The sequence below is a fragment of the Saccopteryx bilineata genome, chromosome 5, assembly GCF_036850765.1.
Source record: "Saccopteryx bilineata isolate mSacBil1 chromosome 5, mSacBil1_pri_phased_curated, whole genome shotgun sequence".
Taxonomy (NCBI): Eukaryota; Metazoa; Chordata; class Mammalia; order Chiroptera; family Emballonuridae; genus Saccopteryx; species Saccopteryx bilineata.
This window is the reverse complement of record NC_089494.1, coordinates 188,585,128-188,608,394: the sequence shown is the minus strand read 5'-3', so window position 1 is coordinate 188,608,394 and position 23,267 is coordinate 188,585,128. Positions and strand designations below refer to the sequence as shown.

General features: G+C 35.3%; 1 protein-coding gene across 2 annotated transcripts in view; it reads left to right on the top strand.

Moving 5' to 3' along the window:
• The window catches only part of GRID2 (glutamate ionotropic receptor delta type subunit 2), a 1,655,975-nt gene that overhangs the window by 1,287,883 nt on the left and 344,825 nt on the right, over window positions 1–23,267 (top strand). For both annotated transcript variants that reach the window (XM_066279539.1, XM_066279540.1), the window contains one exon: window positions 11,348–11,660. In XM_066279539.1, coding sequence (XP_066135636.1) covers window positions 11,348–11,660 — 313 coding nt within the window. The remainder of the gene's footprint in view (window positions 1–11,347; window positions 11,661–23,267) is intronic.

Below are 23,267 nucleotides of genomic sequence, written 5' to 3'. Positions count from 1 at the left end.
GGGATTCATAACATTTATCCTCATACTTATCTTCATTTCCTAAAAAGTCAAGTTTAGAATAATCCCCTTGGTCTAGAAGGGGCAGAGTAGCTAGGAGAAAGGCCAGATGTTTCCTCTTGAGAAAGCCACCCACTGAGATTGAGGGAAGACAGAGTATGAAGAGCAATGCTTATATTATAAAGAAAGTCCTCAGGGAGGTGCCTAAAGGCTATCAAATATGCCCCATGATTACAAAAAAAAAAGTCTCTTACATAATTTGGTCATATTATTTTCATTTTTTGCAAACCAGCCTTGAAAATATCTGTATCTACCAATAAAACTACACTCAACAAGGAACTCCACCCCCATATACACCTGCCTCGTGACCAATGCTCACAAGACTTGTTAAATGGAAAGGTAGCTTTGTGAAGGGAGTCAGGATAAAAAGTGTGCAAAGAGAAGGAGGCCATTATAGACACTTTATATTGGACAGTGACTAAAATTTTAATTCTCAAATTAGACTAAACAAACAATAAAGGACTGATTGAGTTTCCCAGAGTATGTCAGCTACAGTTAGGCACGAATTCAAAAACTGCATGTGGTCATAAGAATGTATGTTTATATGTCTGAATGGTGCATGTTTGAAAATCATCCACTTGATATAAATGCAGGATGATTTTAGGATGCAGATGTGTGAGACCACCCAGCTGTGTGTGTAAGTTAAAGTGAAAGGAAAAATGACCAAAAATATTTGTTGTTGACAAAGAAAGATTTTAACACTGATGAAGGAGAAGGAGATCTGGGAAAGAAAATAAATTATATAGATGCAAATTACTTAGTGAATGGTTGTAGGAGCAATTTTCTAAATTTGCAGGTGATATTTAATTGGCAGACATTGCAAACAGTAAGGAGCAATTCAATCAGATAAAGAACTTGAATCATTAAGTACTTGGTTTAACAGATGGCAAGCACAGATAAGTAGAGAATAATAAGCCTTGAATCAAAGCTAAAGAACAGAGAGTATCTGTCAATGGGAACGATGCTGTCCAGGAATGGCTCTTAGGTTTAAAGAGAACTTATAAAAAAAGACAAAGAAAAAATCAGTAAAATGTGTAAAATTTAAAAAGATGTGGTGGGTTATAGGATATAAATTAACAGACTACTGCATCAGTCAAAGCCAAGGTGATATAAAAACTGGTTCTATGATGAGAAAAATCTCATAACTTGAGGATATATAAATCCTGAAATCCACTGTTGGCTATTGAAATGCCATCTATTGTCTAGATTTTCATCTATCTCTGCTATGGTTTGGGGGTAAAATTCATGAGAAAGAGATCTTTCAGGTATAAAAGAGAGTGCAGATTTGGGCGAGAATATTCTCAGTAATTTTAAAGAGCATTTAACCATCACATTCTTTATGTAATGATATAATCTTAGGGCATTGTGTTTAGATTGATTTGGCCATTTTTATTTAAGATGCTCATTTCATAAAATAATAGTCTATGTTGGTCTGGAAATTGTAAACAGAATATGCTGTGAAAGAGGATATTAAAAATGTATCATGGTCTAGAAAGGTAGTTGATACAATAAAGAATGCAGCCCTCTTTCCCTGTACTTCCACAATATTGAGTACCTTACCTGCTCAATACAAAGGTTAACTTTAATTTTAAAAAAGAAATAGCAATGTCCTTTAATACAACCTCAAAACCATATTTGGAATCTTAAATATTTGCTAACATGTAGCTTTGACTGTACCAACCCCATATAAGGAATTGGATTTAAATACACATACTAATATCAGAATGAATATTTAGAAATACTGTCGAGCCATATCTTGAAAGATAATCATGAGTTTACTCCTTCCTGCTATTTGGATACTTCTGATTTCAATTGTTTTCAGTCTTAATGATTCTGACTTTTTCTTTGTAACTCGGTTATATAACAGTGACAAGCTTTATAAGAAGTAAAGATTTCCCTGATTAAAAAACAAACAATTGATGACCTCAAAAGTATTAAGGGCTGAGGAGAGGGGGTGGCAACTGCAGAATCTCCAGATCAAGTTCAACAGAATGTGTCTCTTACTCAAGTTATATTTCACTTAATACTTAGAATCACTAGGAGCACAGCCAGGATAGATTCACTTCTCATCGAGACAAACTGTTTCTGGAAGCTAGTTCTCTCTCATTTAAAGGGAACATATAGCCCCCCCCCCCCCGCAGAGCTATAAAAGCATCTATAATAGCAATCTTAAGTGAATTCTGAAATGATTAAAAATTTTACTGTAATAAAAATAAGAATACACTCAATTCTAGTCATTATCCTTGGTTTGCATTTTATTGAAATGTGGATTTGCAGTTTGGGTATTTCAAGAGAGATTGCTTTTATATGCTCTGTGCACAAGCAGCCTTAGAGGACTTCTCAGAAAGTTGAAACAGTCTCTAATGACTAAAAAATCTCTTTCTGATGGTCCTTTTCTTTGAAAATGGTATCATTCCCTCTTGGGAATTGCAGAAATGGTGTTATTTTCAAATCCCTTTTAATACTGCAGGATAATGCCTGAACTACTTCAATTTTTAAATAACTTGAGCTTGCTTCCTACTTGGCATTCAATAAGAATTTGGGGGGGCCTGATGTGTAGCTAGCATTGTGGGGAATACACAAAACATAGAACACAGAGTTCTTGTTCCCTAAGAGCGAGATAGTGAGATGAGAGGTGAGGAGGGAGAGAGAGAAACAGAGACAGAGGAAAAAGGATGGAGAAAGAAAATGAGAAAAGGAGATGGAGAGAGAGAGAGAGAGAAAGAGGGAAAATTTACACCCAACTCTTTCTTCCAGTCTCAAGTATTTATTATCTGTAAACAGACCACGTCTCAAATTTGCTTCTTCAGCTCAGACCTCTGACGCGAACTGCAAACATATTTCTTACTACTACTCAGCATTTCCTCTTAGATGTCTAGTGGGTACCTTAAACATAATTTTAAAAATTGAATTCTGATTTCACAACCTGCTGTACCAACAGCCTTCCCTGTCACAGTTTATGAAACTCCAATCTTCGTGTTACTCAGTTCAACACCTTTGAGTTATCTTTTCTCTGTTATACTTCCTACCTTCAGTATCAACAATACATCTGGCTATAAAGCTGGAATATATCCTATATATGATCACCTCTCACCACTCCACCATTACCCATAGTGCAAGTCACAGTTTACTTGGTTTCAGACAGCTTCCATAGCCTCTTAAGTATTCAACATGCTACTACTCTTTCCCTTTATAATCTATTTTCTTCAGAGTAGTCCAAGTGATTGTTGAATAATATAAGTCAGATCACACCATACTTTCCTTAAAACTCTGATAGTTTCCCACCATTTTCCATGTGAGAATTATTAAAATTCTTATAATTACCTATAATGCCTTCTAGACTCATTCATACACCTGTGCACCTACTACCAAGTCTGTTGATCTCTTTCTCCTAACTTGTATATAAATTATTCAGGAATAGAAAAATAATTGGGAAGATTTCATTCAAAACTACTCTACGAAGAAAACTATAAGTGAATATATTTTATTTGGTTGTTGTTTTTTTTACAGAGACACAGAGACTGAGTCAGAGAGAAGGACAGATAGGGACAGACAGACAGGAACGGAGAGATGAGAAGCATCAATCATTAGTTTTGTGTTGCGCGTTATGACATCTTAGTTGTTCATTGATTGCTTTCTCATATGTGCCTTGACCGCGGGCCTTCAGCAGACTGAGTAACCCCTTGCTCGAGCCAGTGACCTTGGGCTCAAGCTGGTGAGCCTTGCTCAAACCAGATGAGCCTGCGCTTAAGCTGGTGACCTCGGGGTCTCGAACCTGGGTCCTTCCGCATCCCAGTCCGATGTTCTATCCACTGTGCCACCACCTGGTCAGGCAAGTAAATATATTTTAAATGTTGATTAAAGTTCTCCTCACATAGACAACCCAAAGCAAATTAAATTGTAACATAACCAAATGAAATTAAATCTCTTAAACAAGCTAACTATTGAAATGGCCAAATGACAGAGAAGTACAACCACCTCAGGATATATAGTGAAAAACAAAATAAAAGACAAAAATCGAATGACAAATTATAAGTGGCTCATAGGAGAATAGATAAAATTACATTAAAAAATAAAGATAAAAAGAATAAACATTAAATAAAGTAGTAAAAAAGTTCAGAGTAAAAGAATCAAAATGAAGAACAGACAAAAAGTGCATACACACATATTTGAAGTCTGAGAAAGGAAAAAAATAATGAGACAGTTAATATTTAAAGCTACAATCTAAAGAAACTTTCTGAAAAATAAAGAAGAAAAGCTGTATCTTAATATGATTATAAGACTTAAGAGACAAAGATAAAATCTTCAAGACAAAAAGATAAAATTAATTTTAATGGTAAAAATTTTAATTATCATTAGATTTCTTATAATCAACACACAAAACAAGCCAACATTGGAGAAGCACTTTTGAGAATCTCACACACAAAAAAAAATACAAGCCAAAGACTTTATATTTACTGAAGATCTTCATGATTATGGAAAAACAGTTTTAAACATACACATACTAAGGAAAAAGTGGACACTGGACCCCCTCTTGGTGAAACTCTTAGAGCATGAGTTTCAATAAAACAAGATTTAAGAAGAGAAACTTGGCCAATGATTAATAGTAATTATTTAATATATTTAGTTATAGAATTGATACTAAAACAAAGTAAAAAATCATCACAAGTTTGAAAAATAAAAGTAAAATATCATTATTAACTGTAGTGGGAGGAATAAGTGAAAGCCACAGATTTCATTTAAAACTGAAAAAAACATAGAGTAACAAGTTAAGTGGAAAATGTGGAGATGAAAGGTGCTATAAATGGTATAAATATAAAGCTAACCACTATAAGCACAAATATTCTTAAATATCAAAAGAAAAAACAGCACCGGCAAACCACAAAGATATAGTAAATATATTAAAATTTACACAATAATACATTGCATATACAATAAGATACATAATATATTTATATAGATATATAAGGCAGACATGACATACTGGTAATATATCTTCTTAAGCACACATGAACATTGACAAAAATCAATCACAAATAAGTGTCATAGAAAACATCATTAAGTTTCACTGAGAGGCTATATTACAAATAAGTTTCTCTAATCAAAACATAATAAAATGAGTAAAACACAAAAATAAAAAATGGCTTTTTCCCTGAAATTAATAAGCCTTGGGAGAGTGGAGAAACACTAACATAAATGACAGAATTTATTTAAGTAGTGGTAATAAAAACATTACATATCTGACTTATAAAATATTAAAGGAGTTATTCAGATTAAAAACATATCAATAAAAATAAAAGATTGAAAATAAATATATTTATGCCCTGGCCGGTTGGCTCAGTGGTAGAGCGTCGGCCTGGCGTGCAGGAGTCCCAGGTTCAATTCCTGGCCAGGGCACACAGGAAAGGCACCCATCTGCTTCTTCACCCCTCCCCCTCTCCTTCCTCTCTGTCTCTTTCTTCCCCTCCCACAGCCAAGGCTCCATTGGAGCAAAGTTGGCCCGGGCGCTGAGGATGTCTCTATAGCCTCTGCCTCAGGTGCTAGAACAGCTTTGGTTGCAACAGAGCGGTGCCCCAGATGGGCGGAGCATCGCCCCCTGGTGGGCATGCCGGGTGGATCCCGGTCAGGCGCATGCGGGAGTCTGTCTGACTGCCTCCCCGTTTCCAACTTCAGAAAAATACAAAAATAAATAAATAAATAAAATATATTTAATTTCATCTCCAAAAGATAATAGGTACAACAAATTTGAAGAGAAGATAAAAAGAAAATAATAATAAGAAAATAATGATAAAAGGAGAAAGTAATAGAATAATAGAAAAAAATAATAGATTGCATTAATAAATTATATTCTTGTTCTCAGAAAATAGCAACAAGAGACAAATCTTCAGCTAATCTAATCAAGTGAGTAGAGAATCTAGGCCAATTTCCACCAAAAAGAGTTCTGAAGGAACTGTCCCATAAAAAAGAACCAGACCTAGATTGTTTCACTGGTGAACTCAACCAATCCTTTAGAACAGAGGTTTCAATCTTATTCCAGATTTAAGGAGACTAAGTGATACAACAACTAACAGCAAGACTTTATCCTGGACTAAATTGTTAGAGGACAGGATGAAGGAATCGATTCAAGTAAGGAAAAAAAAATATAGATTTTTCTAGGACAATATTGAGATAGTAGGCTAATTATCTGTAGGGAAAAGTAGTTATGTTCATAACACATTGACTCAGGAGGCAGCCTGTCTGGATGGAATCCTAGATTTTAGTTTTATGACCTTAGGCAAAATTGCCTGATCTATCTGTGTCTCAATTTTCTCATCTATAAAATGGAGATAATATTAGTATTTACTATACAGGGTATTTTTGAAGCTTAATTAAATTAATCATTGAAAAGTATTTAGTGCCTAGCAAACAACAAACACAGTATATGTTAAATAGTAGTGTCAATTGTCATAATAAGTTATCCTTAGTATACTTGTCTTGATTAGATTATTATCTACCTTATCATGTACTAAACCATAATCAAATTATCTTTTCAGTGAGCTCTCAAATACCTTACACAGAAGTGTAAAAGTAAACATATGCAACCATTAAGGGAGTTCCAATAGTGGTCGCCTTATTGGGACTTGAATATCCTCTTTAAAGTGTTTTTTTCTTTTAAGTTACTCTGGAATTATTAAATATGTTCTTAATTCCTAAATAAAACTTACTTTAACAACAATTTACTTGATTCTACTTGCTATTGTGTTAATTGTAATTCAAACTAAAATATTAACTCATACAGTGACATATTAAATCATGACTATGTAATTTTCTCAAATAAATATATCAAGTCTTAACTGAGAGAATTAATAGTCTGAAATTAATTTGACAATTTGGTCACTTTTCTAACCCTCAGTTCTTTACACTTTGATTTCTGCTATGAATAGTACTAACTTACATACAAATTTCCTTGGAAAGTTCTGTTGACCTTTAAAATATTTAGACTTCAAGTCTTTAAAATGAAACATTTATATTCCTATATTAGCAAACATAGAACAATTATAAAATAAAGTCTCAAAAAAATAAGTTCTAGCATTAGCAATCTAAAATGATGAAAGTTTGGGCTGCTTGCCCAAAGTCATGTCATGTTTCATTAATTGAAGATGTAAGACTTGAATACATTTTTCCTTCCTTCTCTGCTTTCCTTCCTCCAGTCCTTTCCTCCCCTTCTGCATCCCATCTTCCCCCTTTAGCATTTCTTTAATGCCTACTTTTCCTCAGGCAAACCTGGAATTTTTACACTAAAACTTATTTGAAGACCAAGAAACAAAATATTTTTTAAAAAAGCTGTCAAGAATTTTAAAAGTCTATGAACAGTTTATCCTTGTGCAGAGCAACAGAGTATGTACAGTTTAAGAAGTTCAATAAGCATAGATAGACATAATGCTTGTTAAATGTTGCCAAAACTCTTTTTATATATATATATATTTTTTTTTTTTTTTTTTTTTTGAAGCCGGAAACGGGGAGGCAGTCAGACAGACTCCCGCATGCGCCCGACCGGGATCCACCCAGCACGCCCACCAGGGGGCGATGCTCTGCCCATCCCGGGCGTCGCTCTGTCTCGACCAGAGCCACTCTAGCGCCTGAGGCAGAGGCCACAGAGCCATCCCCAGCACCCGGGCCATCTTTTGCTCCAACGGAGCCTTGGCTGCGGGAGGGGAAGAGAGAGACAGAGAGGAAGGAGAGGGGGAGGGGTGGAGAAGCAGATGGGCGCTTCTCCTGTGTGCCCTGGCCGGGAATCGAACCCGGGACTTCCGCACGCCAGGCCGACACTCTACCACGGAGCCACCAAAACTCTTAAGTAATTAAATTTCTGTTACTTTGTGCAAAAAAAAAAAAAAATTAAGGTGAGAATGATAGAGGAACAAATTTTAAGAGAATTGAAGCTTATGATAGGTACTTTTAATAAGTTAGAATTTCTAGGTCCAAATGAATGGTATCCTATGGGGAATGAAAGCCTTTCCTGACTTTCCTGAGGTGATATATGAGTTACTATAAAAATAATATGTACAAAACATGAAAAAAAAGATGCCGTAGAGATTGGCATATTCAAAATTAGAAAAAGAAATTTATTCTGACAGAGCACTGAGTTTGATCAGAATGTATTATTAATCAGACGTGTTGTAGGTGGTAAAAAAAATTAACAGTTCATTTTCTTTTCTGATAACATGAACTATTCATGAGAAGATGAATATCTGATTACACGTGTATTTTGAGTTCAGGAATGCCTTTTACAAAGCACATAAAAATATGTGGAGAAACCTGGGTGGGTGATAATGCAGTAAATAATACTCATAAGTAATTTAAAAAATATACCTAGAGTGTTAACTCAGGAGCTATCACCAAAGTGGGTAGGACTTTAGAGGCAAGTTGCAATGCTTTGATTTTGCTCATGTACTTTTCAGCAATATTTTGCCTCACCCTGTATAATTCTGATAAGCGCTCCACAGGACTGGGAATCCCTCCTTGCAAACAGAATTGGCAAGTGCTGAAAGTGAACCAGAATTTAGGAAGCTGTCCATAACAATATGAAAATTATTATATCTAATATCTATTTTAGCACATACAATACAGTTAGTTCCCATTTCCAAAAAGAATAAAAAATAACATTATTTTCTAAATATTATTCTTTAGCCCATGATAGAAAATCACTTTGTGATACTACAAGTGTCTATTATGGGAAGTAGTTTATAACAACTCCAATTCATAATCATTTTCATGTAAAAAATTTAATTATTTATCAGTAAAGTATTTATAAACATTTGCAAGTACTCAATCAACATGTTCTCAGTAAATATCTCCTTAGGTGGAGTTTTCAGATTTTAGTTGAGTCATAAAATGCTTTGGGTCACTGGTGTCATCAACTAGCAAATTACTGATCCATAGTAATTAATTAATTAATTTATTTATTTATTGTGTGTGTGTGTGTGTGTGTGTGTGTGTGACAGAGACAGAGAGAGGGACAGACAAATAGGAACGGAGAGAGATGAGAAGCATCAATTCTTTGTTTCAGCACCTTAGTTGTTCATTGATTGCTTTCTCATATGTGCCTTGACTGGGGGACTACAAGTGACCCCTTGCTCAAGCCATTGACTCTTGGGCTCAAAAACCAGATAAGCCCACCCATGCTCAAGTCAGCGACATTGGGGTTTTGAACCCGAGCCCCCCACGTCCCAGTCCAACACTCTATCCACTGTTTCACTTTCTGCTCAGGCCTGATTCATACTATTTTAATGTCCTGAATAAGTAAATGTACCTTTGAAGAGCCTAGTTGACTCTTTGAGAGTTATTTATTAACCATTAGGTTAAAATAAATGAGCTCAAAGTATTCATACTGAATAGAGTTACATTGATTTCATAAATAGATAAGCTGAAGCTCAGAAAAGACAGAGCTGGAGTGCTAAGGATCCCGGTGAGAGTTTCCATTTGAAAAGACCCAATTCCTAATATCTAGCTATGAATAATAAATACATCAGTTTAAAAGCAGTAATTAATTATTTCTTTGAAAGTTAATTTTCATATAGTAATTATTAAACTTAATACTTCTCATTTAATTCTAAACTTGTGGTACTTATATTAATATAATTGTTGTAATGTAAATAGTATAATTTTTATTTTATTTTTTATTTTATTTTTATTAATTTTAATGCAGTGACATTGATAAATCATGGTACATATGTTCCGAGAAAACATTTCCAGATTCTTTTGACATTTGATTGTGCTGTATACCCCTCACCCAAAGTCAAATTGTCTTCTGTCACCTTCTATCTGGTTTCCTTTGTGCCCCTCCCCTCCCCCTACCCACTCCCTCTCCTTCCTTGCCCCCTCCTCACCCCTCCACCCCACCCTCTGTTACCATCATATTCTTGTCCATGTCTCTGAGTCTCATTTTTATATCCCATCTATATATCGGTTCATATAGTATAATTTTTAAAAAGCAGGATTTCAGTCTTTCTTAAGGTAAAAATTATACTTAAACCAGTTATCTTAACTATCTACAGTACGGATTATTTGGAAAATGTATGATTTCTTGCAATATGGTAAAGTGTTACGAGCACAAACTTTGGAGAAAAAAAGACATCTTTAATATAGCTTCTATACTTATTAACTGTGGGAATTGAATATGTATTTATATATGTACATATATATGCACATACACAAATATTAAATTTAGCTAGTATATTTTTGTGACCATTACTTTAGAGATTAGATTTATCTAAGTTGGTTTAGCATTATACTAGGCATGTTATTTTTCATTTATTTGTGTCCCCGAAAGCAATAAAATTGGTTTCTATATTGTTTCATAAAACAATAAAAAAGAAAAATAATGAAAATGTTCAACAAAAAATAGACTATTGTTTCCATTTGTCTGGAAGAAGCTTCACACAGCTTTAGTCACAGCTACAGATCATTGTTTCAAAGAAGATGCCATCTTTTGTATATTCAAATATTTCTTGTGTCATAGAATTTAAATTTAAAGTCAATTTTTAGTGTTTTCAAGCAATTCTGCTCTACACTTTAAATAAACAACATAGCATATGTTGTAGTTTTGAGTGCTATCACTCACTCTAAGGGGATATACTGAGAAAAAAAGTGATAACTCTAAGAATTATTTGTCTTCTTAATCTTTAATTGTTCATTGAAATATTCCTGAGATTGATAGAAATAAAATCATGTTAGAAACCTCTGATATATGACATTCTCCAGTGCTATGTGAAAGCTCTAACAAACGAATATCATTGGAGCTCAGTAATATAAATTTTGATACAAAGAAATCTAAACAAAGTGTAAAATGCTATGTTGAGTTTTTTTTAAAATAAACTGCTTAATAACTTATATGTTAAGGATATATTGAATATCTAAGGAACATTTTCTCAGGAAGTATTCCTTAGAATAAGTTTCACCTTTGCTACTGGGTTAATGAAGACTTTGATAAAATGACCCCAAGAAAAAAGGACAATTTCTTTCAGGTGTCATCTGTGTCTAAAATAGTCTTTACTGATTTCACATGCTTATTTCACTGATAATATGAACAAGGTAATTTGACTCTGGTGGGGCTAGGTCTGCAGTAAAAAATGCAAATTTCACACAAAATTCTGCTCTAAGAAGTCTCTGCAGTGTTTTTCAGTTTATATAAAAAAGAATTAAGATGTTGCCTGAGGCATATTTTTTTGTCCTCAGGGCAAGCCAATGTGCCACAAATCAAATTGTTTTTCACATTGTTATTGTGTTCTTTTCTTTTTCAATTTCTCAGAGAGCCGACATAGGAATTTCTGCTTTAACCATCACCCCAGATCGTGAGAATGTGGTGGACTTTACAACACGCTACATGGACTACTCAGTGGGAGTACTACTTCGAAGGGCTGAAAAGACAGTGGATATGTTTGCCTGTCTTGCACCATTTGATCTCTCTCTCTGGGCTTGCATTGCTGGTACAGTCCTTCTTGTCGGTCTTCTGGTCTACCTTTTGAATTGGCTTAATCCCCCACGATTACAAATGGGATCGATGACTTCTACTACTCTCTACAACTCGATGTGGTTTGTGTATGGATCTTTTGTACAGCAAGGTAAGGGGAAAATCCATTTTCATATGAGAAAGGAATGTGATGTTTCAATTGCCATAATTTTGGTTAAGAATGTGATGTATCTGTATCTGATACCAGTAAGTGTTGAAAAGTGTCTTCTCAGCAGTGCTTAGAACAGGACATTTCCTACTTTTTTCTAGTGGATGTGAAACATGGCAGATTTCCAACAAAAAAAAAGTTCATTATCTTTTGATATAAATTCAATATCATCAACAAAGCCAAAAATGAATGTCAGTGATAAGGTTCACAAAAAACTCAAATCCTCCCTAAACTCTGACATTCTAGGAAATAGTTTTACTGGAATGAAACTACTTACTAGCAGAACACATACTGTTTATTTACATATGTAAGAGATGTTGGAACTTACTTTTTGTTCAGAGAAATTATTTCATATGTTAAAAATATTCATTGACAGTGAAAAGACTTCTTTTTTTTTGTTTGTTTGTTTAAGTGAGAGTCGAGGAGGTAAGGAGGCAGAGAGACAGACTCCTGCATGTGTTCTGCCCATCATGGCAACTGCTCTGTTGCTTAGCAACCAAGCTATTTCAGCACCTGAGGTGAGGCCATGAAGCCATCCTCAGTTCCTGAGGTCAACTTGCTGGAACTGTTCTAGCCATGGCTACAGGAGGGAGAGGGGTGGAGAAGCAGATGGGTGCTTCTTCTGTGTGCCCTGGCAAGGAATCAAACCTGAGACTTCACATGCCGGCCAACACTCTACTGCTGAGGAAAACAGCCAGGGTGAAAACACTTCAATTAATTTAAGATTCTAATAATAAATTTTTTATTTTATCTTTTACTTTGTTGTGTGTATGTGTGTGACAAAGACAGAGAGAGAGAGAGAGACAGATATGGACAGACAGGAAGGAAGGGAGGGAGAGCAATGAGAAGCATCAATTCGTTGTTGCGGCTCCTAAGTCTCCTTAGTTATTCATTGATTACTTTCTCATATGTGCCCTGACTGGGGGGCTGCAGCAGAGTGAGTGACCCCTTGCTCAAGCCAGTGACCTTGGACTCAAGCCAGCAACCATAGGCTTCAAGCCAGCAACCCATAGTCTCAGGGGTCATATCTGTGATCCGACACTCAAGCCAGTGACCTCAAGTTGGATAAGCTCGCACTCAAACCAGCGACCTCAGGGTTTAGAATCTGGGTCCTCTGCATTCCAATCCAATGCTCTATCCCACCACTGCCTGGTCAGGTTTATCATTTACTTTAATCTGTAATATTTAACAATGTTTAACTTAAAATTTTATTACATTCTAAAGAATGGGTTTGTTTTGTATTCCATATTCAAGCTGCCCTACTCTTTAAATTAGTTAATACTATGACTGCAAATTTAGAATAGAAAAAATATTTATTGAATTTCTTGAGACTACTGCCATCATGGAAAATAAAATAATAAAGTAGGCAATTAATAGTTTCTTACAAACTTGTCACATATATTAAAGAGGGGAAATATGTGTCACAGTGGAGACATATGATAACTTTGCCTTAATATTTATAACTCTCAATAGCATCTTATTTTTTTATTCCCACTTGCTATTGGATCTTCCATTAAATTTCAGTTTTTCTATTCTCACTTAACTAATCACAAATTTTGTCTTGACTCTTTATCTCCACTTTCTCCCTTCTAATCTATCCTGTAAACCATTGTTCCTATGCTTCTCCCTCTGCCTTTTCATAGCAAAAGCTCTGACTTAAGTTATATTTGCCACAGACATTTTAGTCAATTCATTAATCACCAATCCAGTAGATATTTAATCCACACTGTTTATTTAAGATAGAACTTTGCTAGGCACTGAGTATATAATTGTGAACAAAAGCATTTTTGTCACCATTGAGCTACAAGTCTAGTGGGACACAACATATAAACAAACAATTATAATTATGAATAGAAAGTGTGTGATAAACATAAGCACAGACTGTTATGAAAACACAGAGATTGGAAAGCTCACTATATCTTAATGTGGCAAATAAGGCTTTTAACTGGACTACATAAACAGAGATAAAATTAATTAACTATTTAAAGAGCTTGTTGAAGTAGAGGATGGGGAAAAGGAGATGGATATGGATAGGATGGATGTTTTTTTCCTTTTAAAAAGAGAAACAGAAAAACAGGAAGGGAGAGAGATGAGAAACAGCAACTCATAGTTGTAGCACCTTACTTAGTTGTTCATTGATTGCTTTCTTATCTGTTCCTTGACTGGGAGGAAGGTTGGCTGAGCCAGTGACCTCTTGCTCAAGCCAGCAACCTTGGGCTTCAAGCCAGTGACCGTTGGGCTAAAGCCAGCGACCATGAAGTCATATTAATGATCCCACATTCAAGCCAGTGACCCCTCACTCAAGCCAGATGAGCGTAAACTCAAGTCGGCAACATCAGGGTTTTTTTTTATCTTATTTTTATTAATTTTAATGAAGTGACATTGATAAATCAGGGTACATATGTTTAGAGAAAACATCTCCAGATTATTTTGACATTTGATTATGTTGCATACCCCTCACCCAAAGTCAAATTGTCTTCCGTCACCTTCTATCTGGTTTCCTTTGTGCCCCTCCCCTTCCCCCACCCCCTCTCTCCTTCCTCGCCCCCTCCCCACCCCTCCACCCCACCCTCCTTTACCATTACATTTTTGTCCATGACTCTGAGTCTCATTTTTATGTCCCATCTATGTATGGATTCATATAGTTCTTAGTTTTTTTCTGATTTACTTATTTCACTCTGTGTAATGTTATCAAGGTCCATCCATGTTATTGTAAGTAATCCGATGTCACCATTTCTTATGGCTGAGTAGTCTTCCATAGTATATATGTACCAAAGCTTTTTAATCCACTCGTTACAGATGGCCAATAGGCATATGAAAAAATGCTCAACATCACTAATCATTAGAGAAATGCAAATTAAAACCACAACAAGATATCACCTCACACCAGTCAGAATGGCGCTCATCAACAAAACAACACAGAATAAGTGCTGGCGAGGATGTGGAGAAAAGGGAACCCTCCTGCACTGTTGGTGGGAATGCAGACTGGTGCAGCCTCTGTGGAAAACAGTATGGAGATTCCTCAAAAAATTAAAAATCGAACTGCCTTGTGACCCAGCTATCCTACTTTTAGGAATATACCCTAAGAACACCGTAGAACTGTTCCAAAAGGAGAAATGCACCCCCATGTTTATGGCAGCATTGTTCACAATAGCGAAGATCTGGAAACAGCCCAAGTGACCTCAGGATTTTGAACCTGGGTCCTCAGTGTCCCAGGGTGATGCTCTATCCACTGATCCACTGCATAGACAGGCTAGGATGGAATTTAATACAAATAAATGAGAGAGAAATTAGGGTAGACTATGCAGAATAGATCCACATAGTTTGAAGATATATTTGTTATTATCATGAGTTTCAACTTGATTCTTAGGGAAATGATGTGTTATTTAAAGGTATTAAATAAGGAAAAGCATGTTTGAATTTGCACTACAGAAATATTTTAATTATAATGTGTAGGATAAGTTGAAAAGGGACAATGTGGAAAGTGAGTCAAATTATAAGAGCATTATAATAACTAAGTAAAGAGTTTATGTGGCTTCCGCAAAGGCAAGGTGGTGTTGGGAATCAAAATAAAGGTATCGATGAATTGGAATCAGTAGAACTTGATTAATTATATAGTGGTATGGTGACTAATACTGAAGGAGGGAAATGGGGCACTTTTATCCTAGGGTTCTGGATTGGGAAATTAGGTGTATTAGATGTCAACATCTTTTACAGATAAAAACAAAGAACAAAAACAAAAACAAAACAAACCCAGGAAGAGCAAGTGTGTTGGGAAAGATGATACATTTATTTTGGTACCCACTGAGTTTGAGGTATCTATGAAACATCCAAAGAGATATTTCTAATGCTCGTAAGTGGTTTGATATATTTGTTAGAAGCATATGAGAGACGTCTGGGCTAAATATATATTTAGAAGATATTAGCATGTAGGAGATTATTGAAGCATATAAGTAAGATTACACAGAGTATTGGTTCTATACTGCATATTCCTAATTGAGGGCCACTGGCTCAGAGATGCCCTAAGGCAGAGGACTAAATAAAAGAATGAGTAGAGGAGCTTTCAATGGTAACTGAAAAGGAGTGATGAGAAAGTAGAAAATACCATGTATATGTAGTGGAATACACACCAAATAAAACCAAAATTTAAAGATAGCGGGTGTAGTCATGTATTAAACTTTTCAAATAATTAAGTAAAATAGAACTTGAAAGGTGTTCACTGGATTTAGCAGTAAGCTTGTTATTGGTAGTGTTTTAGTGGCTATAGCTGCATAACAAATTCCTCCAAAATGTACCAACTCCGTAAGCCAGAAGGTAAGATAAGACATAGTGAAGATGTCTTGTCGTTACTCAGTGATGTCTGAGGTCTCAGCTGGACAGCTCAAAGTCTGGAAGCTGAACTCATGTTTGATAGTTGATGCTGGGTGAAAGTTGGTAGCCTCAGTTTTCTTTAATAGTCTCTCTTCATGGGACATTTTGGTCTTTCTCACAACACGGCATTTTATGTCTTCAAAGGAATTATTTCAAAAAGAGAGAAGAGTCATTGAAACAGCACAATTTTCAATGTGCTCACAAACCTGTAAGATGGTGTGAGTTTGTGCTATTGGTAACATCTTGATTGTGCTCACCTCGTAACTTTGTTATGAGAATTAAATGGTTAAAAAATAAAGTTCTTAGATAAAATAGCTTATAAACATGTCACATAAGTGTTCAATAAATAAATTGAAAATAAAAACAAATTAGATTCAGCCATAAGGAGTTAGGCACATGAGGAAAGGATAATCAGGCAATGGTTTTATATTACTGATGAGGTAGTGGTAGATTCTATGGTACATGGAGCATAAAAAATTTACAGAGCCAATTATGAGAGTGCCATTGAGAGTAAGACTGGAAAGTAACAGGAAATTAGTGAAAGAGAATGGAGTTCTTTTTATATTTTATTTTATTGATTGATTTTTAGAGAGAGGAGTAGAGCAGGAGCTGAAAGCACCAACTCATAGTAGTTGCTTCCTGTATGTGCCTTGACCAGGCAAGCCTGGAGTTTCAAACCAACCTCAGCATTCACAGGTCAGGTGAGAATGGAGCTCTGGATGAGGCTAAAGAACACTAGTGGAAACATCAGTGGGAGAGAGTTTGAAGTTTTTATTTATGATATGAGACAATTAAAACTAAAATTTTTGAAATAGAATAGTAGAGGACAAGCTATAGGTATGTGGAAATAGATTCCTAAAGTTAAGAGTTGGAAAAGGACTTTCAAAGGTGACTAAGAAATTGAGAATCTAGAAGACTAGGTGAACCATATGTAATGATGTCAGCTTGGACTAGAGAGAAAGAAAATGAGCCATGCACCAAAGTTGTCAATAAATGAGGGGAGAGAATTAGGATGTTGATAGATACATGCATTGATTAGAAATAGAAGGTGGTATAGCTAGATTTGGTTAACCTCTGTTTCCATCTTACTACTTCCCATTCCATCCAATTTTTCTGTACATGGTTTTAATAATCACCAATATGCAGATACTTCCTACAGCTACAGTCCCTTTCTGAAGTTCAGTTGTGCGTATCCAACTGCTAACTAGACTACTCTCAGGATATAATAGAGGCATCACGAATTTCAACATGCAAGAAAAGGAATTATTTTACATTTTTCAACCTTTGCAGCCTCTCATATTCTATATTCCACCTGATGCATTACCAATCACTTAAACATACAGGCTTGAAACTTTTAAAGCAATTTTGATTTTTTTTTTCTTTTTCCTTCTATAGATTATTTTCAACCATAATCAAAGTCTTGCAAATTCTACCTTCTAAATATTTTCAGAAATGAAAATCTCTTCTCATCTAGAAGGCCTAGATTGTTGCCAATGAGGCTGGCTTCATCTCTCATTGCAATATAAGAATTTTTAAAAGGTCTTTAATCATTTTGTCCCCTGAAAATACATGCTCCACATACTTGCATATATATACAAGTTACCATTATCATAGAGAGAGCTTATTACATAATTTCCATTCTCCAAATATTTTCTTGGCTCCCCAATGCTTCCAGTTTAAATGTCTGAGTTATTCAGAGCATGAACAGTATTTCACCATGGAGCTGTTGTTCGGGGTACAATCAGTTCTAATCTCTTAACACTCATGTTCCATGTTCCATTGTCCAGTTACTCCAAATTATTCTGTCCCTTAAACACAAGATAAGACTGTAATGCCTCTCTGCCTTTGCTTCTGTTCTTTTCAATTCTTGAAATATAAATATATATATTACCGATTTGATTCCCATCCTCTGCTTTCATATGGCAAATTCCTATGCCTGTTTAAATTTCTGCTTTGATTTCACTTTTTCCAAGAAGCCTTTGCTAGGATTAGGGACCGTCTTCTGTGCTCCTGAAGATATATTTATTATTGTACTTATCAAGTATAGTATGATTGCCTTTTTTTTTTATTTGTCTTCACTTTAGTCCTTTGAACACAAGGTAATGTCCTATTTATCTGTATAGTTCATTTGCTTATTGTTCAGTGTCATCTACATATTAGGTGTTTAATAAATGCATCATGACCAACTAAATGAAGAAATAAATGCTAAATATTTAACTAAATTAAACATAGACTTAACAGCAACACTGTGTTTATTAGATTAAGTCCGTTCCTAGATGACCTGAAACTCACTAAACCAAACAAGAAGTTATTTAGACTGTCTTGATTAGTGTATTTTGCCACGTAACTCAGGTGAGAAACATAAATAAGGTCTCTGTGTGGTTGAAACCTTATTTTTGAGGATGTTGACAAGCTTATGGATTGGCTTTCTGATTTTGCTTCCAGGCGGCCAAATTTCAGTAAGTTTTGGAGCACACCCAAGACAAAAAGATAAATAAAATTACCCATATGGTTAGCATGGTTTTCTAGTTCTATAAAGATGCAGCAGATATCAAAAGTTATAATATGTTACACTTTCCTATCCCAACTGTGCCCTTAAATAAGTTGTACAGCCTGGGTTGATTGTACATTTGCACCAATTTATAATAATGGATAATGCTGATTACTTCATCTTTGAAATGCTGCTATTCTTTCACTTACTAACAATAAAAAGGTAAATTCATTAAAAGATATCCAGAACATCTTTACACTTTGATTAAACATAAAACAAGACAAGGCTCATAATCCCGATGAAAAAGAGAATCAATGATAGCCTCCATGTAAAGGCAATGGAATTGGAATTATTAATAATTTCCAATAAAAATATAACTTCAATAAAAATACATCTTTTATTTCAGAATAACCATCTTTATTGAGCAACTAGACAAGATTAAATAGGAATAAAGAGGCGTTTCATGTGTCATTAGATAGATTTCTGAAAAAAGTTCAAGGACAGCTAAAAATAGAAAAAAGTTCAATATGTGAGAGTTGTTTACTAATCATGATTTTTTTTTAATCAGTAACTTCAAAGTATTCCAAAACAGCGTAGGGAATCCAACTGTGGAAAAGCAGTATGGGCCATTATAGAGATAAACTTAGCACATCTGTTTGGCTGAACATTAGAGCTTGTTAATTAGGTAGTTAAATACATGAATGAGAGACCAATTTTATTCAAGTTTTATTGTCATTTTATATCTTTCTTTATCATCATGTCTACATACATCTTCAATAAACGTACTTCCAAAAAAATGTGGGGTTTGATTTTTGAGAATCCCTTGTGTTTAGTTAACGGGCAGTGACTTTTAGTAACATCTGTACCACGCGGGGCTTCTATGACTTGTCACACATGAGGTTGTATGTAATTTGTTTCTGTTTACTTGAAGAATAATTTTCAAGAAATTTTAGAGTTTATTTCAGATGATTTTGTCTGATTCTATAAATATAAATATTTATTGTCATGTGAAATATTTAGAGCTCTCATGTATGTTTACTTACCAGCAAGCATTTTTTAAATACCAACTCTGTGCCAGGAATAAGAACAAAAAGTAAATGGCTTAATAAATATTTTTTGGTTGTCCTATGAGCCATGTCCAACCAAGTTGTTTTGTTTTGTTGTTATTTTATTTTGTTTTGTTTTGTTTTTTTAAGAGAGAAACAGAGAGAGAGAGAGAGAGAGAGGGAGAGAGGGACGAACAGACATGAAGGGAGAGAGAGGAGGAGCATCAATTTTTTGTTGTGGCACTTTAGTTGTTCATTGATTGCTTTTTCATATGTGCCTTGACCGGGAACTGCAGTCAAGTGAGTGACCCCTTGCTCAAGCTGTGAACTTTGGGCTTCAGGCTGTGAACTTTGGGCTCAAGCCAGTGATCACAGGGTCATGTAATGATCCCACATTCAAGCCAGCAACCCCATTCTCAAGCTCACTGAGCCCAAGCTTAAGGCAGCAACCTCAGGGTTTCAAAACTGAGTTCTCAACATCCCAGGCCAATATCCTGTCCACTAAGCCACTTCCTGGTCAGGCTCGAGATGTTTTTAATATGGTCATTAATAAGGAAATCTTGCAGGAATGCTCAGCCCCATGTAAGTGAGCAATAGCCAAATTGGAACCAGATAAACTGCTTCTGATGAGAAAAGCAGACAGAATTACTGGAAGGAATAAAAGAGAAAAATTCCTTGGGTAGCTTTCTTAAGAATCAAATAGGTCCACAGATGCTAGTAAGGAATGCAAAAAGGAGGACCTTTAGGAATAGTAGAAGATAACTTGATGGCTGTTGCACAAGAATTAACACCAGAGGCAACCCACTGGTTTTGAGATCCCAGGACAATTTTTAGAAGAAAATAAGGAATTCTTCCCACTGCCAGATGAATTGCACTGTTACAGATAATCACGACTTTTTCATTTCCACAAAAAGAAGAGTTAGACATTCTCTCTATTGCATTAAACACCAGAAGTAATTATTGATGAGAGAGCATCTCTTTAAAACTGCATGGAGATTAACTAAAAAAGAAATCCATTTCAGTAGTGCAGATCTCAAATGCATGACATTTACCAATGTCCTACTCACAGAAACCCTCGGGATTCAGCCTTGCAATGCAGCCGCTAGAGTTATTCTTTTGTGATGTTAGCTTATATTTCACATTCAATTTGAATATAACAAAAATGATATTGGCTAGCACTGGTGTTTACTAACCCTAATAAGCACAGGGAAAGTGAGAGTAATTCCCAGTGACAGGATGACTGCACTATGGAGACAAGTTTCTTTCTACATTCTGTTTTTACAAATATTAACTCAAATAGTCTCTCAGTAATTTTTATTTAGGTTTGAACAACATCTCTGTTGTTGCTAATTATGATTGGCAGTTCTTAACGTAGAGAGAACCAAGTACTCTGAGTGCTGTCACATCCACTTGAGATTTTCTTCATGCTGATTTAAAACATGACAAGGTGCTCATTTTTTTTTCTTCTTTTCCAAGTGAGATAGAGAGAGATTCCTGCATGGGCCATGCTTGCAATTGAGCTATTTTTAGTGCCTTAAGTGGTAGCTCCATGTAATCATCCTCAGCACCTGGGGCCAATGTGCTAGAACCAATTGAGCCATGGCTGCAGGAGAAGAAGAGAGAGAGAGGGAAGAGGAAGGGGTAGAGAAGCAGATGGTCGCTTTTCTTGTGTGCCCTGACCAGGAATCAAACCCAGGACATCCACACACTGGGCCGACACTCTATCACTGAGCCAACCAGCCAGGTCTTCACTTCCTTTCTTTTTTATCACCAGAATTCCCTACCACTAAAGAAAAAAGTTAAACTTTTAAGCTTTCAGAGACTGTTCAAACTCTTATTATTATGGATATGGAGAACAAGTAATTTAGGTGACTAGAAAACAATGTTATGATGCTAAGATGTGATTCTATTAAGCTTACATTCCCAATGAAATACAATAAGCGATTATTCCATGAACTATATGCATGCAATGTGCACCTGAGTTTCACTTATTTAAATATCAACTCTTTATGATTTGAGCCAGTAAGTCCTTTCTCATCCTGAACTGGGTTTCTGAAGAATTAAAAGTAATCAAAGAAATCAGGTATCTGCCTATAAATGCTTTTAAACTGATATAAACAGCATTTTCTGTATACTCTGAACTACTTATGAGTACATACCATAATTAAAAGCATTATTTTAGTATTTAATAAGACAAAAGAATTTAACAAAGACATTTATAAAAATCAAAAGATGATTTTAAAATATTCTGAGTTGATCTTTTCCCAAAAGTACTTTACAAAAGTATATTTTTAAAATATAATTTTAAATGATAGAAAAAGGCAGACGTGCCTGATCAGGTGGTGGCACAGTGGAAACAGCGTCGGACTGGGATGTAGAGGACCCAGGTTCGAGACCCCGAGGTCACCACCTTGAGCATGGGCTCATCTGGTTTGAGCAAAAGCTCACCAGCTTGGACCCAAGGTCACTGGCTCGAGCAAGGGGTTACTCAGTCTGCTGAAGGCCCATGGTCAAGGCATATATGAGAAAGCAATCAATGAACAACTAAGGTGTCACAATGAAAAACTGATGATTGACGCTTCTCATCTCTCTTCGTTCCTGTCTGTCTGTCCCTATCTATCCCTCTCTCTGACTCTCTCTGTCTCTGAAAAAAAAAAAGGCAGATGTAATAGGTTCTTTAAAACAACAATGATAACATAGTGTAGACTCAGTGTTTTTACAATATTATATAACAATACCCCTCAGCTTAAGTAATAAAAATAAAAACATGAAAAGACTTCTAAATTTATTCTAAAGATGATTTAAGATTGATCAAAATTAAAATTATTGAGATTAAGGGACCACAGACAATAATAGAAACGATCAGTTTAGAATACAAATTTGGAAATTCAGTTGTTTGATGAGAACCTATTTTTCTCCTTCACCTATGAATCTGTACTTAGAAGTCTAATATGATGGTTATATTTCAAGAAGTGTAGGCAACTAGCTATGGTTTTCAAAAACAGAATCAACCTGTTTTGTTTTTTTTTCTTAGTTCTAAGATGCATGCTTATAAACTAACTAGAATGCACACTGTGCAGAATTTGGGATTCCATCACTGACTTACAAAACTGATGGATGATAAAGTCCTGTGGTACTTTTGTTAAAGACATTAGGATGTGGCACAGGCTTGACTTGAATATTTCACAATTATAAGGTGGATAAATTCCAAAGTATAATATAACGTGTCTCTTTATTATGTATCTCTTATTTGATGGCAATTGCTCTTTTTTCATATCAAGATTTAACAAAAAACCAATGCATGACCCAGTTTTCAAATAAAATATGGACACATTGAATTGCTCTTTGATTTGAAGCTGTGGCCAAAATTTAGAGTTTCTCTGTATTTGCAACTCTGTCTCTTATTTGTTTTTATGTTTGTTTGTTTATTTATTTATTTATTTATTTATCTACCTATCTATTTATTTATTTATTTTAGGGGAGAGGAGAGGAGATAGTGAGACTAGTGAGGCAGACTCCTGCATGTTCCCTGACCAGGATCCACCTGGCAACTCTATCTTGAGCCTATGCTCAAATCAACAGAGCTATTTTTAGTGCTGAGGCTGATATGCTCAGACCAACCAAGCTACCTTTAGCACTCAG